Here is a 17,517-nt window from a genome sequence, read left to right on the forward strand (position 1 = left end):
TAGATACACTGGAGGGTAGAACTAGGATTCAGAGTGACTTAGACAAATTGGAGGATTGGACCAAAAGGAATCTCATGAGGTTCAACAAGGACACAAGCAAAGCCCTGCACTTAGGCTGTGGATGGCTGGCTAGATGGACCAGTGGGGGGATGGAGAGATACAGGAATGGATAGTTAACTGGATGGATGGGTGGGTGGGTGGGTGGATGGATGGGACCAGTGAGGGGTTGGGTGGAGGGGTGGATGGATGCAGGGAGGAATGGAAAAATGGATGGGGGGATGGTTAAAAGGATAGATGGTTAGACAGGTGGATGGCTGGGTGTGTGGATGGATGGATGCATGGACTACATGGGGATACATGGGTGGAAGGAGGCCAAATGGTTTTGGTACATGGATCCATGGTTGTGGGGGATGGGTGTGTGACGGAACAGAGGCATGTATAAATGGATAGCTGTCTGGGTGGTGGAGGTCTGGAGGCATGTCCCTGGGGATGGCCAGGTGGCTGCAGAGGTGCTTAGCTTGGCTAAGAGGCAGCAGGTGGCCACATGCAGGGTCTCACCCTCTCCCCTCCCATCCCAGCTCTATGATGGCTACTTTGTGCACTTCTTTGCACCCCGCGGGCTGCCTTCTATCCGCAAGCATGTTGTCTTCGTCATTGACATCAGTGGCTCCATGGCTGGCACCAAGATGGAGCAGGTGAGGACAGCGCTGGCACCCACGGGGTCCCTGAAGGGAGGGAGCTATTTCAGCCCAGGGTCTCTGTCATGCCACTTAAGGATCCACAGAGTCATGGTGGGGAGAAAAGATCTGGCAATATCTGTGGGCTATCAAGGGAATGTGGGAGACTGGGGTGTAGGGGAGTGGGGAAAGTGGGGGGCATGGATGATTGGGTGGATGAGTCAATGGATGTATGGGTAGGTGGGTGAACGAGTAGGTGGAGGAGGGATGAATGGGAGGGGTGGGTGGATGGAGAGATGGTTGGGTGGTTGTGGGGGTGGATGGATAGGTAGGTGGATGGGTAACTGGAGGGGGAGGGATAGATGAGGGGATGCGGAGAGGGTTAGATGAGTGAGTGGATGGGTAGGTAGATGAAAAGATGGGTGAATGGGTGGGTGGATGGAGGGAAGGGTGTAGATGGATGGAGGGATGAGTGGATGGATGGGTGGGTTGATAGGTAGCTGGAGGGTGGGATGAATGGAGGGAGGAGGAGAGGGCTAGATGTTGGAGGGATGGGTAAATGGGTGAATGGATGGAGGGATGGATGGATGGGTAGATTGAGAGATAGGTGAATGGAGGGATGGGTGAATGGGTAAGTGGATGTGTGGGTTGATGGAGGATGGACTGGTAGGTGGATGGAGGGATGAGTGGGTGGGTTGATGGGTGGACAGGTGGGTTAACCCTACCCCCCCACCCCAGACCAAGCAGGCCATGCAGGTGATCCTGGGGGACCTGCACCTTGAGGACTTGTTCAACATTGTGGCCTTCTCAGAGGCGGCACATGTGTGGCAGCCCAGTGGCTCTGTGCCTCCCTCAGCTGCCCACCTCCATGCTGCCATTGCCTATGTTGACCAGCTAGAGGCCAAAGGATGTGAGTGCCAGATGCCCAGGTTCTCTCCCTGCTGTGGGAGGATGGTGGGGCTGCGGGGATAGATCAAGGTGGGGCTGGGAGCTTGGGCTCCTTGGGAGGGAGAAGGAGGGGAGTTAGAGCAGAGGGAACTAGCGGTCTGGACACCTGGGTTCCCCAGGATGGTAGTGGGACCCAGTGGGATTGAGCAGGGAAAGCTGGGATCCCAGACACCTGGGTTCCCTGGGAAAGGGAGAGGACTGGGGGGTTAAAGTAAGGAGGGATGGAAACTGGATGCTGGGGTTGCCTAGGAAGGGGAGTGGGGGCTGGGGGGTAAGAGCATAGGGAACATGGAACCCAGGTGCCTAGATCCCCTTACAGTAGCAGGGGCTGTCCTGGTAGCCACCCACCCCCACTTCTTCCTCTTGTATTCTGCAGGGACTGATATCCACCAGGCCCTGCTGACAGCTGCCTCCCTCTTCCCCCTACCCTCCTCCTCCAGCCTGGGTCCTCAGCATGTCCCCCTGCTCCTCTTCCTCACGGATGGCGAGGCCACAGCTGGTGTTACCTCAGCCCCCCGCATTCTGGCTGCTGCCCGCCAGGCACTGGGGGGAGCCACCGTGGCTCTCTTTGGCCTGGCCTTTGGGGCTGATGCTGACTTCGGCCTCCTTCACCGCTTGGCTCTGGACAACCGTGGCCTGGCCCGGCGGGTCCACGAGGATACTGACGCTGCCCTGCAGTTGGCTGGCTTCTACAACACTGTGGCCACCCCCCTGTTAGCTAACGTGGCCCTGTCCTACCTCCCTGCTGGTGCCTCTCAGCCTGTCTCTCATGCCCTCTTCCCCCACTACTTCCAAGGGGCTGAGCTGGTGGTAGCTGGGCAGGTGCCACCGGAGGCCTTAGAGCTCCAAGTTGAAGCTACAGGGCTAGGCCGTGAGGGGCCTGTGGCCCTGGAGACCCGGGCAGCTGGGGGGAACCTCACGCAGCCCCTGGGCTGCTCTGTGGGGCCCAGCGATGTGGGGAGGTTCGTGAGGCGCCTCTGGGCCTACTTCACCGTGCAGAAGTTGCTGGAGGCGCGGGTACGGGCTGATGATGCGGGAGACCGGAGGCTGCTGGCTCAAAAGGCCACCAGCCTGGCCCTGGACTATGGCTTTGTCACCCCCGTCACTTCCCTGGTGGTGGTAAGGCCTGAGGAGGACAAGGAGGTGGAGGCTCCAGCCCCCACCTTAGTAACCGGGAAGGCCCAGAATCCTTCCTTGGTAGCCACAGTTGCTCGGGACCTCTCAGTAGCCACAGTAGCCCCTAACCCCGCCTCAGCAGCCTCAAACCCCACCTTGGTAGCCTCACTGGCACTGGCCCCCTCCTCCATGGCACCCCTCCTAGGGAGCATCTCAGTGCCCACAGACTCTGGCCAGGAACCCACAGAGGAACCAGACCCCATTGTGCCAAGGCCTGGGACCCCCACAGCTCCCAGCCCCCCAGGCATGGATGAAACCCAGATGTCCAGGAAAAAGTTGGGGCCCTTCTCCTGGCCCACAGCCCAGCCCTGGGAAGAGGCACGGGGCTCCGGCAGCACCATCATCCAGCTGCTGCCCCCTGACACGGAGCTGGCAGCCCCAGAGGACACTGATGGCGAATTTGAAGAGTCCCTTGATCCCCCACCAATCTACAGCATCATGGCAGCCAATAGGGAGGCAGGTGCGTGCCCATGTCTCACCCTCCCCAATGCCCCCCCACCCATTTTTCCCAAGACTCATTGTCTTCTCTTGCCCCCTCCCCCACAACAGGTGCCCCAGATGACGAAGTTGTTGCAGGTAAGACACACCAGCCCCTTAAGGCTAGGGATTCTGTGGGGCAGAGTTCTGGGAGAGGCCTCCTGGGAAATAAGGGGATGGGGTTTGGTGATTGACAGCTCAAGGCAAGCCCCTGACCCTGAAGATGGGTCAGGCCTGGAATCTGGTAATTAAGCTTATTAATGGTGCCCCTTGGGATGAGCTCCACCCCTACCTGACAGGGCCCTCAACTTCTGCCTCGTTACAGAGCTCCTTATCCTGTTAGGTCTCTAACAGCAGCTCAGGCAAGAGGAAAGGAAGATTAGGGACCCCCCTCTGTCCCTACCTCCTTCCATAGCCACACCCCTCTAGCCATTCTCCTCTGTCCATCTCTCACTGCATCCATCCATCCTCATCCCTCCAGCCATCCCAACTGTCCACCTATCCATTCTCACACCCCTGCATCTATCCAGTCATCCCTTCTCATACCCATCCATCTTAACATCCCTCCCTCCATCTATTCATTCCTACCCCTCTCCCTCCCTGATGGTAGTAGCATTTTCCATCTCTTGAGTACCCCTTCCTGTCCTATTCATATCACCTTGAGTGTGCTGGTGAGCTTGGAAGCTAAGCAGGGTTGGACCGAATGGAGGCCTGGGTGCAAGGCCACCTGGCAGCCCTGCACCTTCCAGCCATTGGGTGGGGGTCTCAGCCTCTAACTGGGTCCAGGGGGAGTCCTGAGGGTCTGGGCTGTGACCCCGTGACCCTGCCCTTGCCTTGCAGACTTCTCAGAAGACAAGAGTGAGGCTAGTAGGTCTGAGGGGGACTCCAGGTCTAGGGGACCCTGGGGCCGGGTGTGGATGGATTTGGTTCCTGTGGGACCAGAGAACCAAGGCATCCAGACACCCAGCCCCCACTCTGACCCACCAGGCTCTGCTCCCCTCTCCTCCCAGAGAACCTAGGTATCTGGGCTCCCACCTTCCCTGCTCAAATCCCCAGCCCCCATTCCCTTCCCAGAGAACCCAGGTGGGGGGTGCTCCCCCCAGCATTAACTTTTTCTTTCCCTCCCCCCAGCCCAGGCCAGGTTCTTCACCTTCTCCTCTTCAGGTAAGGCTGTCCCAGCAGTAATGGGGGGAGGGGCAGGATGGGGGGGAAGGAGCCATTAGACCTAATTGCCCCCCTACCTGTGCCCTGCAGTGGATGGGGACCCCCACTTTGTGGCCCAGCTCCCAGGTGTGGCTGCTCCTCTCTGCTTCACACTGGACGGGCACGCAGGGGACATCCTGGACCTGCTCACAGACCCTCAGAGTGGTGAGAATCTTGGGGGAAGATGAGAAGGGGCCCAGACACCTGTGTTCCACCAACCTCAGGGAAAGGGGAGACAGGACTGGGAGGGAATCAAGGCTCCCAGTGGCCCCTGCTCCTACCCCACAAGCCCCACTCCCATCCCTGAGCCCCAGGTCCCGTCCCAGAGAACCTAAGTGTCCAGGTTCTCCCCCCAGCCTGTACTCAAGCCCCCAGCTCTCCCTCCTCTCCAAGAGAACCCAGGTGTCTGGGCTTCCCCCAGGCCCCCTAATGCTCCACACCTTCAGAACTCAGGCATCTAGGCATCCCATCATCCTACACTAAACCTCCCCCCCCATCCTCCCAGAGAACCCAGGCATCTCGGCTCCCAGGCCCCCTTGCTTTCACCCCCTAGTCCCCCTCCCTTCCCAGAAAACCCAGGCATTCATGTTGACCCCTGGCCCCCTCATCCTCATACTCTCTTCCCAGGGCTGACAGTAAGGGCCCAGCTGGTGGGTGCTCCCCCTTGGCCAGGTGCACCAGAGCGATCACGCACCTTCTTGGGCGCAGTGACGGTGGCACTAGGGAGGATGCAGGTTCATGCTACGCCTGCTGGGCTGGCCCTGACGGGACCTGGGGAAGCCCAGTGGCTGCCCTGGGGGGCCTCAGGACCTGCCCCCAACCCAGGCCTTAAGCCTGGGCTGGGGTTGCAGGTACGGGGGGCCACAGCTGTGCTAAGACTGGCCCCACACCTGGCGCTGGTTGTGCGGTATCATCGCTACCCGCAGCCCCGGCTCTTGCAGCGTGACCACCTGGGGTTTTATGTGGCTGATGGGCGTGGGCTGTCACGAAGGACCCAGGGCCTGCTGGGTAAGTACCCCCACCGTCTTCACCCTGGGGTCTTGTATGGGACCAGGAAACCCCGTTAGACAAGTAACCTCCTATAAGTGGACCAGTTATGTTCAGTTAGACCATAGTTCCTGTAATGGGCCAGTAACCTCTATAATGGACCAGAAACCCCAGTAATGAGGGACCAGTACCCTCCAATTAGACCAGGAACTCCCTGTAGTGGACCAGTTAGTTACCTTCTATAATGGACCCATAACCCCCAGTCAGAACAGTAATCCCTATAGTGGATCAGGAACCCCTGTAATGGACCCATAACCCCCAGGCAGGCAGTGACCTTGTATAATGGATCAGTAACCCCTGTAGTGGGCCAGTAACCCCCTGTAGTGGACCAGTAACTTCTTATAATGAACCAGTACCCACAGTAAGGCCAATAACTCCCTGTAGAGAACCAGGAACCCCTGTAATGTATCAGTAACTCCTACAGTGGACTGCTAACCCCCAGCTAGGCCAGTAAACCCTGTAATGGACCAGTACTCCCCAGGCAGACCAGGAACCCCTGCAGTGTGGCCCATGCCCCATGTAATGGGTCACTACCCCCCAGCCAGGCCAGTACACCTATACTGGGCCAGTAACACCCAGTTAGACCAGTAACCTCCTATAATGAGCCAGTGCCCAGTTAGACCACTACTACGAGCAAACCCAGTCAGACCAGTATTCTCCACCCCCATATTGGATCAGTGAGCCTAATTGGACCATTACGTCCACCCAACCTCCTGTCATGCCCGCGGGGGTGGGGCAAGTGCCTCCAGCCCCGCCCCGATAGCGCCCCTTTACTTCCTTGCAGGCCAGCTTCGGAACGGCGATATCTGGCTGCGGGTGGGGCCGGAGCCGGGGGCGTGGTTGTGCCGGGGTGGGGCCGCCGTGCGGGCCAGGCTTGTCACAAAGGTGTTGCCGGGCCCCGCCCCCGGCCCCGCCCCTTGCTGGCTGGTGAGGCCCCGTGATGCAGCTGCCCTGCTGGGCGGAGCCTACGACGACTTCCTGGCCACGCCCAGGCTACCAGAGGGGGCGGGTCTGCCACTTAAAGTGGAAACGTCCTTTGGAGCCAAGATTTAAGGTGGACCCTTTCTCCATTGTTTGTATTTAAGGTAGAATCTTGCCCCTCCCCCAAGATTTAGGATGGACTCCCCTACCCCCTGCCCCTTGGATTTAAGATGGAATTGCCTCCCTTGCTTTTGAGGTGGGATCTTCACTGCCCCACCATACCAGCTCAGATTTAAGATACAGGTTTCCCTTGCTTTATACCTGTTCTGTATGTATGAATTCACTCTTACACAATGACCCTTTTTACACCAAAATTTGTTACACGCAAAGTAAATTTACTCTTAAGTGATTGGTGTGGTGGAAGCCCACAGTCAAGTGCTCTGTGCCACGTGTTGTGGGAGTGACATGCACCAAAATATAGTCTCTGTGTATCTCTGCTCCTCACTTGTTATCTGTGACATGTTTCTGTAGTTGCCATCCCCACTAGGATAGTGCCCTGTACTTGTGTGTAGGGTCTGCTGTTGGTGAGTACCAAAACTGTCTTGGAAAAGTGGTAGAAAATGGGTCTGGGGGTCACCGCAGCCCAGCTCTTAGAACATATCCCTATTTGTTACATTGTAAAATAAGTTCCCTTATGCAAATTCAAGTTATGCACTGTTTTACAGGAATGCATGTACAGCATAAAGCAAGGGAAACCTGTATAACCTTCTTCTGCCCATGAAATTTAAGGTGGAATCCCCTTCCCACTCACCTGGATTTAAGGTGGAATCTCCTCTCTTCACCTGGATTTAAGGTGAAACTCACCCCCCCCCATTTGAAATGGAATCATTCTCCCCCCCTACTTGGGCTAAAGGTAGAACCTTCCCCCATGTGATTTAAGGTGGAACCTACCCCCCCCATTAAGGTGAAATCACAACTCTCCAACTCATGAACATGGGGTGGGTTCTTTTTGGATGGACTTTTCTTCTCCCTCTACTCCCCCCCCACCTCATATGTATATTTGAGGTGGAACAGGTGCAGGTTGCTAAGATAAGGTGGATCTGTCTCCTGTCACTTGCTTGGGGTAAAGGTATCAGGGGTACAAGTGTTAAAGCTGATGTTGAGGTACAGGTTAAGGTGAAATGGTCCAGATGGGGGGGGGGGGGAGCCAGGCTCTGGATTTAAGATGGAATAGCTGGGAATATAGAGGTCCTAAATTTAAGGTGCCCAGCCTTTGACTTGGATGCCTGAGTTTTCTCTGAGCTCTGGGAGGGGAGTGGGGATTTGGGAGGTACAGTTGGGGTGGTCTCTGAGCACGGATGCCTGAGTTATCAGGGCTTGTAGAGGGAAGCGGGGCTGAGGGTGGAAGGAGACTGCTTTTGGATCAGGTGTATGACTGAGACCCTGATCTCAGCTGGAGGGGTCTGGACAGTGCCTGGAGCTCTTCAGTCTAACCCACTAGCCCCCACTCTTCCCCCAGACTAAGGAAAAAGAACCCAGGCATCCATGTTCAGAGACCACCCCAACTGTACCTCCCAAATCATTCTGGCTGCACAGCTGGATTGAACAAGGACTAGGCTGCCGCCGTCAGTCAGTAAGACTGACTACAGGCCTGTCAGTCTTACCTCTATTCTTGGGAAACTCTTTGAGAAGATCCTCAAAGACCACATCTGTGATGGGCCAGGTTCAGGGATGATGCTGAAGGGCAACCAGCACAGTTTCATTAGGGTCAGGTCATGTCAGACCAACCCGATTGCCTTTTATGATCAGGTCACAAAGGCAATGGATGCAGGTGTCGCCGTGGACGTAGTCTTTCTAGACTTCAGCAAGGCCTTAGACACCATCTCCCACCCCATCCTCATTAAAAAACTAGGTGACTGTGGCATTGATGCCTACACAGTCAGATGGATTACAGATTGGCTCAAGGGTCATACTCAGAGGGTGGTGGTGGACGGGTTATATTCAACCTGGGGGGGGAGTCCCCCAGGGCTTGGTCCTTGGGCTTGCGCTGTTCAATTTCTTCATCAGCGTTTTGGACGACGGGGTGAAATGCAACCTGCTTAAATTCACTGATGATACCAAAATATGCGGTGGGGTGAGGTGAGCATGCTAGTAGGGAGGGAAAGATTGCAGCAAGATCTAGATAGGTTACAGGAGTGGGCTGACATAAACAGGATGCTGCAGGGTGCAGGGTGCTGCACTTAGGCAGGAGAAACCAGCAGCACACTTATAGAATGGGAAACTCCCTTCTAGAGAACATGGAGGCAGAAAGGGATCTTGGAGTCATTACTGACTCCAAGATGCACATGGGCCGACAATGCGAGGTCACGGTTGGCAGGGCTAACTGGACCTTGTCCTATATCCACAGGTGCATCTCAACTAGAGCCAGGGAGGTGATCCTCCCCCTCTATGTGATGCTGGTCAGGCCACAGCTGGAGTAGTGCGTCCAGTTCTGTGCGCCCCACTTCAGGAGGGATGTGGACAACATTGAAAGGGTCCAGAGAAGGGCCACCCACATGATCTGGGGACTACAGGGCAGACCCTGTATTGAAAGACTGCAGGACCTAAACCTGTTCAGCCTTCACAAGAGAAGGCTGAGGGGGGACCTGGTGACTGTCTATAAACTCACTAGGGGGGACCATAAGGGTTTGGGGGAGACAGTTTCCCCTAGCGCCCCCTGGCATGACAAGGAACAATGGACACAAATTATTGGAGAGTAGGGTTAGATTAGACATCCACAAGAACTTCAGTTAGGGTGGCTAGGAGCTGGAACCAACTTCCTAGGGAAGTGGTGCTGGCTCCTACCCTAGGGATCTTTAAGAAGAGGCTTGACGCCTACCTGGCTGGACTCATTTGAGTCCAGTTTTTTCTCCCGTCCAGGCAGGGGGGGTCAGACTTGAAGATCTACGAGGTCTCTTCCAACCCTACTTCTATGATTCTATGTCTCCCACCCACAACCAGAACACCTTCGACCCAGCCTAGCTTCCTGGCCTTGCCACTCGCAATGCCTCCAGGGGATACCAGAACCGCCACCCCGCCTCTTCCGAAGAGGCTAGCCAGCGGCAGTCAATAGGACTTTTCCAGCTCCCTCCTCCCTCAGCGTTCAATGGGGCGTTACCAGAAATTCCAGGGGAGGGGAGGGGGCGCTGGGAGCTCGGATGCCTGCGTCCGTTGGCTGGGAGGGCGGGGCAGACAAGTCAGTTACCTCCACCACCCAGAAGCCGGACATCTGGATTCTCCAACTACACCCCGCCCGTGGCCGCAAGAGTAGCTGTAGCTTCCCACACGATGGTACTTCCGGGTATGGGTCCCGCCCCCGTTGATCGCGATACTTCCGGGTACAGGCCTCGCCCGAGCTGATTACTCAGCACCTGCACTGGGGAAGAATGTGCAGAATTCTACGCATGTGCCTTGCTGGAGGTTCGATAGTGGCTGCTTCCAGGGCTCCGAACGATGTTTGGGGCACCCCGGGGTGGGCTCCAACGGCTCTATGATCTCCATCCTCCCAAACTTGGAGGAGCCATTCTGTCCACCCCTTTCTGCCCCCCGTTTCCGGGTTCCTTGTCCTTGGCGGCGCGCCCACCCTCCATCGCCTTCGGCACCTCAACGGTCCTCACTTCCCATGGCCAGCAGTTTGGCACTTTCTGCGTAAGAGAGGAGCCATGACTCCATGGTGCCCCGTACATCAGCCGGTCACCGCAGAGGTGCTCCCTCCTGCACCCACGTCTCTGTACTCCTCACTTCCCCTTCCTCCCGCTCAAGCGACTTCTGCCCTGGTTGACGAACGCTCTCCATTCCCTCTTCGCCATACCCTTGGCGCCACTTCCGGGTGGCGCTCTGTTTTTCGCGACATACTCTGTGGTTAGCTCTTAAAGTCGTTGCGCCGGTTTAGGAGGAAGGGGGTGGGGTGGAGTTGCGTGTTTGTTGTCCCCCGACCGACTGGCCGGGCTGTACCAAGTGCCCGAGGCCACTGGGGGGGGGGCGACAGGAAGATGGCGCAGGCCCTGTCAGAAGACGAGTTCCAGCGCATGCAGGTGGCCGGACGCCTGGGTTCTCCGGGGCAGGGAGGAGGGAAGACTCCCCCCTTTCCCCCACCGTCCCGGGGACTGAGCCCCATCCTGGGGGGTCCCCGAGATCAGCCCAGGATCGAGGCGCCCAGCCCCCTCCCCCCTCCCCTCGCTCTAACTCCCTTCCCCTCCAGGGGCAGTTGTTGGAGCTGCGCACTCAGAACTACCAGTTGTCCGACGAGCTGCGGAAGAACGGGGCCGGTAGGGGGGTCGGACGCGGGTTCCCGGGGAGGGGCGGGGGTCTAGACGCCTGGGTTCAGCAGCCGCAGGGCTGCGCTAACCACCGCTGTCTCCCCAGAGCTCCATGGGCTCCGCCAGCGCGTCGCCTTCCTGGACAAGGAGCTCAGCAAAGCCCAGAAGGTAGTGGGTTCCCCTAATCGGCGTTGTGGGGCCGGCTCAGCCCGGCCCGTGTGGCGGGGGCAGGCCCTGGGCCCGGGACTTGTCTGGCGTCAGGAAGCAGCCAGCTCTGGGGTGGGGGTGGCTGAAGGAGGCTGAGCACAGCAGGGCATCAGTAGAAGTGAGATGCAGGCAGCTCTGGGATGGGGCTGTCCTGAGCAACTGAGAATGGTAGAGTGAGATGCATCTGGCTCTGGGGTGGAAAGGCTGGACCCTGCCTGGGTATAACAGTCTAAAATGTTCTCTGGGGTGGAGGTGCCTGAGAACAGCTGAGTAGAACTGGGCACCAGAAGGGTTGAGGTGTATCTAGCTCTAGGCTGGAGCAACTAGGAAATGGCTGAGCATAACAGGCTAAGATGAAACTAACTCTTGTACTTGGGGTGGGGGGGACACATAGCTGAGTATAATGTCCATCCAAGAGGGCTGAGATACAGCTGGCTCTGGGGTGGAGCTGCTGGAGAACTCTGAGCATAACAGGCTGAGATGCACCCCACTCTGGGGTGGTGGTTGGAAGTTGACTGGTCTTCTACATTGTTTTCCAGGCTCTCAGCAAAAGCAAGAAAGCGCAGGTGAGACCTTGGGATAGGGGTGCTTTTAGGGGTGAAGGGCATGTGAAGTCCTGGGGTGGGGACAGGTTCTATGCTGGCTTTGACCTGCCCATCAGGCAACAGCACCGGTGTTCCTGTGGGGGGAGGGGGAATGGGGGGTGTCCTGGGCTAGTCTGACCCCTCCACTTCCCCCCCACTTCCTCCCCTCAGGTGGAGGGGCTAAGGGTGTGTTTCCAAGTCAGCACTGGGGTAGAGCTGGTGGGGAACAGCCAAGTGTAACTGGGGGGGATGGGGCTCCTGAGGGGGCCATTAGGAGGTCCAAGCCTGGCTCTGACTCCCCACCATGCCCTCCCCAGAAGGTGGAGGGACTTAGGCAGGGAGAGGGGGGGGTGTCCCTGAGAGGTATTGGGGAGGTCCTGGGCAGACTCTTATCCCTATGCCCTTGCAGGAAGTGGAGGCTATGGGGATCATGGGGAGGTAGGGGAGATGGTCTCCCTGGGGGGCTTGGGGAGACCTGGACTGCTCCTAACCCTCCTGTGACCCCCCCCCCCCCCAACAAGGAGGTAGAAGCTATGGGAAGTCCTGGAGGAGAGTGTCCTGGACTGGCCCTGACTCCCCCTGCAGGAGGTGGAGGCTACGGGGGGAGTTACAAGTTGGCTAGGGATTGGACCTGGGGGGAGTAGGCGTCCCGGCTGGCCCTGATACCCTTTCATGTCCATTCTCCTTCAGGAGGTGGAGGCACTGCTGAGTGAGACAGAGATGCTTCAGGGGAAGCTGCATAGCCAGGAGGATGACTTCCGGCTGCAGAGCAGCACCTTGCTGGCTGAGCTGTCCAAGGTGTGGGCAGGGGATGTAGCCCCTGTTGGGGGAGAGCGGCCAAATATGGTGGGGCATAGTCAGCTTTTGGGGGATCAGTGAGGAAATAGTTGAGTATTGCAGGGCACAGCACGGTCAGGATCCAGTCAGCTCCAAAGTCAGATAACTGGGAACAGCTTTGTGTAACAGAACATAGGGAGGGCTGAGATGTGCTCAGCTCTGGACTGGAGCAACTGGGGAACAGCAGAGTATAATGAAGCATAGATGTGGTCAACATGGAGCTAGGTACATGGTTAAACAGATGAATATGACACCCTATGCAATGGTTCAGGTGCACCTAGCTCTGGAGCAGAGCAGTGAGGAAAAAGCTGAGTATACTGTTCAGATTCTCAGGGGTTGGAGGGATCCTGGGGTGAGGGGGCAGGGCCAGCATCACGACCTTGCCTCCCCCAGCTGTGCAGCCAGATTGAGGGGCTGGAACAGGAGAATGCACGGCTGCGGGAGGGGGCCCCAGTCCCCCCTCCAGCCCCCCCTGGCCCTGAGCTGCTGCGGCTGCAGGCAGAGAACACAGCACTGCGCCATGTGGCAGGTATTGGGGGCCTGGACACCTGAGTTTTCTGGGAGGAGAGGGGAGTCGGGGCTGGGTATATGAGCAGTATGTGTGTGTGGGGGGGGGGGGGCAGTAACCCAGGTGCTTGGGTTCTCTCCTGGTTTGGAGTAGGGGGAGAGCTGATGGAATAGAGCGGAGGTGTGGGGTTGGGAGTTCGGATGCGTGGGTTCTCTGGGTAGTGGTTAGAGCAGGAGGAGCTGGGACCCTACACCTGGGTTGTCTGGCAGGGGAATGGGCCCCGGGGGTGAGATCTGGGAACCCAAACACCTGGGTTTTGGGTGGGGAGCTGGGGATCTGAGCAGGGGCCACAGGGAGCCTGTTGCTTGGGTTCTTTGGAGGGGCATTGGGGGTTGACAGCAGGGTCTGGGAGCCCAGGCAACTCCCAGCTTTCAAGGAGTGGCCTGGCGGTGACTCCGTGCCCTCAGCCTTGCAGGATGCAGGGGGCTGGGGCTCCGGGGGTTGTGGCGATGGCCCTCCTGGGGCAGGGGAGGGGCCAGGGGACCCCTCCCAGGGCCCCCCTCCACCCAGACTGGCTGAACTAGAGCTGAGCTGGGAGACAGAGAAGGAAGAAAAGCGGCTGCTGCAGGAGCAGCTTCAGTGTGCCCAGGTCAGCCCACACACCTGCAACACCAGGGTTCTTTGGGTGGGGAGTGGGGCTGAGAGCAGGGGCTTCTAGGAGCCTGGATGCCTGGTTCACAGGGGACTGGGGTCTAGGATCTGGGCAGGGATTAGGAGCCCAGATGTTTGGGTTCTCTGAGAGTGGAGGGGCAAATGGGGGGTGAAAACGGACACCTAGGTTCTCTAGATGGGAAGGGGCTGGGGAGTCCAGATTCTTGGTTCCCTTTCCTTGAGGGGTAGACCCCCATGACCCACCCCTCCCATGTTCCTATAGGAATCCCATCAGGCTGAGGTATCCCAGCTTCAAGAGGAGGTGAACAAGGTGAGCTGAACAGTAGGGCTTTGGGAAAGGAACAGGCCTGTGGAGCAGAGGGTGGGGCCTGCAGAACCCTCAGCTTATGGTCTCTGCCTTTCTTTCTCCAGCTCACAGAGAAGCTGAAGAAAAAACAGGAGAGGTAGGGAAAGCCCTGGATGTTTTGGGTTCTTGGGGCGGTGAGCTGGACACTTGGGTTCTCTTGGTGCCATATGACTCTTTCTTCTCATAGTTTCTTGCAGCTTCAGGCAGAGAAGGAGGCTCTGTACAATGACAGTAGGTCAGTGCCAGGCACCCAGGCATCCAAGGTGGCAATGGTGGAGGTGGGAGGGGGGATTCTCTGGCATCTGTGTGTGCACTAATGCAGAACAGGGCAGGTATACTGAACCTAGGCCATTCTGGCACCTGGGTTCCCCCCTCACCTATGTCAAAAGGGCTGGGGGCCCTTCCAGATCAGAGGCTCCTGGCAGCTTGCCATTGGAGGGGTAGAGGACCCAGACACCTGGGTTCTTACCCCCTTGTGTCCCCCCAGGATGAAGCTAGCAGAGCTAGGACAGCGCCAGGATGAGGAACTGCGGGGCCTACAGCTGCGCAACCAACGGCTGCAGCAGGAGCTGGAAGCAGCCACGCAGGTTGGAGGTGTATGGGCCCTGATCCTGGCCTGGCTCAAGGGGAGGGGGAAGCTGGGGACCCCTGAGCTGGGGGTGGTGGGATCTGGGTCCAATCCTGACCAACCTCCCCTGCTCCCAGAGCTGCACGGAGGCCCAGGAGCAGATACAGATGCGGAGCCGGGAGCATGAGGTGGCAATGCAGGCCCTGCAGGAGCAGGTAAGGCTCCAACACCTGGGTTCTCTGTGGTTCAGGGGTGCAGAAAGCTCAGACACTTGGCTGGGGTGGGGGGTGTTAGGAGTACACATGGCTTTCCTGTTGAGGCCTGGATTCCTGGGTCCCCTCCCTGCCCCATCTCCTGGGTGACCTACTTTCTCATTTCTTTGGGCCCTTTGATGCTATTATTCACTTTCCAGAGCTCTCTTCTCAGGGGGAATCCGGGCATCCCCCTATACCTCTTCCCCCCACCCCCCAAATCTGGTCTGGTGCCCTGTGTGTTGGTTCTGTATTAACTCCTTTTCTTTTTCTCTGTCTCTCTCTGTCCTGCTTTTCTGGCTCCTCCCCGCCCCCCCAGGCAGCCTCCCAAACTGCTGAGACCCAGGAGCATGTTGAGACAATCCTGACGGAGAATGAGGCTCTGCGCACCAGCCTGGCTGCCCTGGAGCAGGTGGGTGTTGCCCCCACCCCAGAGCTGGGCACATCACAGCTTTTCATATGGGGCCTTATACTCAACCATTTTCCTGCTGCTTCTACACCAGAACTGGACATGTCTGTTCGATTTGGGGTTTTGGCCAGCTTCTCTTTAGCACCCTGCAGAACTAGACTCATCTGTCTTCCCTGTGGGGTATTATACTTGGCTACTCTTCACCCAGAACCCCCAGAGCTGGGCACATTGTGGCCTTCCACATGGTCCATTGCACTTGGCCATTTCTCAGCCACCACCATGCCCATAGCTGGGCCCATCTGTTTGCCCTGTAGGGTGTTATACTCAGCCATTCCACACCCCTTGCCAGCATCACCCAGAGTTGAGTGCAGTCTGGCCCTCCCTTTGTGGTGTTCTGCCCCAGAATTGGCTTCATGTGTCATCGCCATAGAGCATTATGCTCGGCCATTTCCATACCAACCCCAAAGCTGGGTGCATCCCACCACATCCAGTCCCTCAGCTTTCTGTGCCCTGTCTCCTTCCCTTGCCTCCCCACAAACTCCAGGGTTCTACACCCATGCCAGCTTTCCTCTGTGCTTCCCAGTGCCTTAATGAGGGAGACTGGGAGCTGCAGGATTGGTTGGGGATATTATGGAATAAGGCAGTCTGGGAGCAGATTGTTATGCGAAGGGGCAGTCTGGCAGAGGTGCACTACTGTGGGATGGGACATTCTGGGGGCAGGTTATTATGGGATGGGGCAGTTTGGTGGGAGGGGATATTATGGGATTGAACCAGCTTTGGGAGGAAGTGTTATTAGTTGGGGTAGTCTTGGGGAGAAGAGTATTATGTGATGGACCAGACCTAGGCAGGAGAAGGGAATATGGGATGAGCCAGCCTGGATCAAGGAGGAAATATTATAGGATCGACCAGCTAGGGTGGAGGGGTGGATATGGGATTGAACCAACTTTGGTAGGGAACATTATGGGAAGGAGAGTCCTTGTGGAGGAGGATGGATGTTATGGTATGGGGTAATGCAGTTAGGAACATGGTGTCATCATCCCCCCCCCCGCCCTTGGCCACCCAGATCCAGTCCTCGCGGATGCAGGAGCTGAACCTTCTGCGGGAGCAAGTGCTGGCACTGGGGCAGGAGCTGCAGCAGCACCAGGGCCAGCAGGAGACGCTCAGCATCCAATGCAACAATCTCACCTCCCAGCTGCAGGTGAGGGTGGGGCCTGGTGCTGTGGGCAGGGCTTAAGGCGTAGAGCCTGGGAAATACAGGCCTAGTAGCCCTTGAGGGTACTTGATTCACTTCAAGAACTAGGGATGCTTCCCTCAGTCAGGCACAAATAGTGGTCTCCCTCAGTCAGCTGAACCAAGGCGACCCCAAGGTATAATCTAGACCCACTCCCAATAAGTTTCCCACACTAGGTACAAAGGAGAACTTTATTGGTTACAAGGGGTAGGGTTGGAATAGGGTACAGGGTAGAGCAATATCAGAGAAATCCCATAGAGCAAACTTCCATGGCTGACTAGCCTTTGATCACGCATTTGAGTTATTGCAAGCTATATATCTAGTTAGATCTCAGGTAGCTTACAAGTATCATCCAGAGGTAGGTGGAGATTCCCTCTGGAGGCAGGCAGTTCCTTGATCATGACTTTTGAGAGAGAGCAAGTTTCAGATGGTTCAGCTCTTTTCTTTTCTTTCTTTCTTTCTTTCTCTCTCTCTCAGCCTTTCTCATGGCTGCTGCCCCCTCCTCCTGGACAGTCCTTAACTTTATATAACCTTTGTGACCTCATTTACCTGGTCCAATGGAGCCCAGCACCTGTTGGCTGTCAGCCAACCAATTTGAAATGCATCACTAATTGTTGGTCACATTGGTAGTTCCTAGCTTCCCAGGGACCAAGCCCCTCACCCAGGTATATGATGCCAGTCACATAGGCAGAGGGAGCAGGTTTCCCCCCTCCCTCAGGAATGTGTCCAGCTCAGGTTACCTAAAGAGATAGGGTAAGGTGTGTATCCTCTGCTGGGCCCATCCTAACCAAATTGTCACAAAGCAGAGTTTATGGGGAGAAACAGAGGTGGCCTTCTGCCACATGCGCCTAGTGCAGGCCACTTAGCCCCATTTCCTATCAGTACAAACTAATATCACTGTCCTGCACCTCCCAGTTAAGACCACTGACACAGGACAATATTATGACTCACTAGCTCCCAGTTCAGATCAGTAAGGGCCCCAATTCACACCCATGCAAGTTGGTGTTGTGACTCAGTAGCTCTCAGATCAGACTGGTTCTGGGGCCCCAGTTCCCATCAGTATAGAGCAGTACAGTGGTCCAATAGCTCCTCGTTCAGAGCAGCACAGGCCAGCATCATTGCCCTGCTCTGTCCTGTTGAGAGCAGGTAAGGAACCT

At 57.0% G+C, this 17,517-nt stretch overlaps 3 protein-coding genes across 19 annotated transcripts in view; 2 read left to right on the forward strand and 1 right to left on the reverse strand.

Annotated features, from left to right (window-relative positions):
• The window catches only part of ITIH6 (inter-alpha-trypsin inhibitor heavy chain family member 6), a 17,469-nt gene extending 7,817 nt beyond the window's left edge, over positions 1-9,652 (forward strand). The window contains exons 4-11 of one of the 5 annotated variants that reach the window (XM_090060718.1): positions 579-695; positions 1,416-1,587; positions 2,002-3,261; positions 3,351-3,377; positions 4,410-4,442; positions 4,533-4,646; positions 5,109-5,489; positions 6,313-9,652. In XM_090060718.1, coding sequence (XP_089916844.1) covers positions 579-695; positions 1,416-1,587; positions 2,002-3,261; positions 3,351-3,377; positions 4,410-4,442; positions 4,533-4,646; positions 5,109-5,489; positions 6,313-6,581 — 2,373 coding nt within the window. In that variant the 3' untranslated portion in view covers positions 6,582-9,652. The remainder of the gene's footprint in view (positions 1-578; positions 696-1,415; positions 1,588-2,001; positions 3,262-3,350; positions 3,378-4,409; positions 4,443-4,532; positions 4,647-5,108; positions 5,490-6,312) is intronic. The other 4 variants (XM_090060714.1, XM_090060717.1, XM_090060715.1 and 1 more) reach the window with 4 other exon arrangements.
• Positions 1-9,827, reverse strand: part of LOC149858506 (non-structural maintenance of chromosomes element 3 homolog) — a 26,600-nt gene extending 16,773 nt beyond the window's left edge. Inside the window, exon 1 of one of the 2 annotated variants that reach the window (XM_090060908.1) lies at positions 4,520-4,656. The gene's annotated coding sequence lies outside the window, so the exon portion shown is untranslated. Of the gene's footprint in view, positions 1-4,519; positions 4,657-9,693 lie in introns of those variants that run through there. The other variant, XM_090060905.1, reaches the window with a different exon arrangement.
• Positions 9,654-17,517, forward strand: part of GRIPAP1 (GRIP1 associated protein 1) — a 23,485-nt gene continuing 15,621 nt past the window's right edge. For 3 of the 12 annotated variants that reach the window (XM_090060741.1, XM_090060742.1, XM_090060731.1), the window contains exons 1-14: positions 10,356-10,522; positions 10,690-10,756; positions 10,854-10,915; positions 11,494-11,520; positions 12,229-12,336; positions 12,769-12,904; positions 13,351-13,532; positions 13,818-13,865; positions 13,967-13,998; positions 14,089-14,136; positions 14,389-14,488; positions 14,607-14,684; positions 15,040-15,132; positions 16,193-16,327. In XM_090060741.1, the coding sequence (XP_089916867.1) occupies positions 10,481-10,522; positions 10,690-10,756; positions 10,854-10,915; positions 11,494-11,520; positions 12,229-12,336; positions 12,769-12,904; positions 13,351-13,532; positions 13,818-13,865; positions 13,967-13,998; positions 14,089-14,136; positions 14,389-14,488; positions 14,607-14,684; positions 15,040-15,132; positions 16,193-16,327 (1,158 nt within the window). In that variant the 5' untranslated portion in view covers positions 10,356-10,480. The other 9 variants (XM_090060733.1, XM_090060734.1, XM_090060736.1 and 6 more) reach the window with 7 other exon arrangements.

The sequence above is a fragment of the Crocodylus siamensis genome, chromosome 8 (assembly GCF_052110815.1).
Source record: "Crocodylus siamensis isolate JL-2025a chromosome 8, ASM5211081v1, whole genome shotgun sequence".
NCBI classification, from domain to species: domain Eukaryota; kingdom Metazoa; phylum Chordata; order Crocodylia; family Crocodylidae; genus Crocodylus; species Crocodylus siamensis.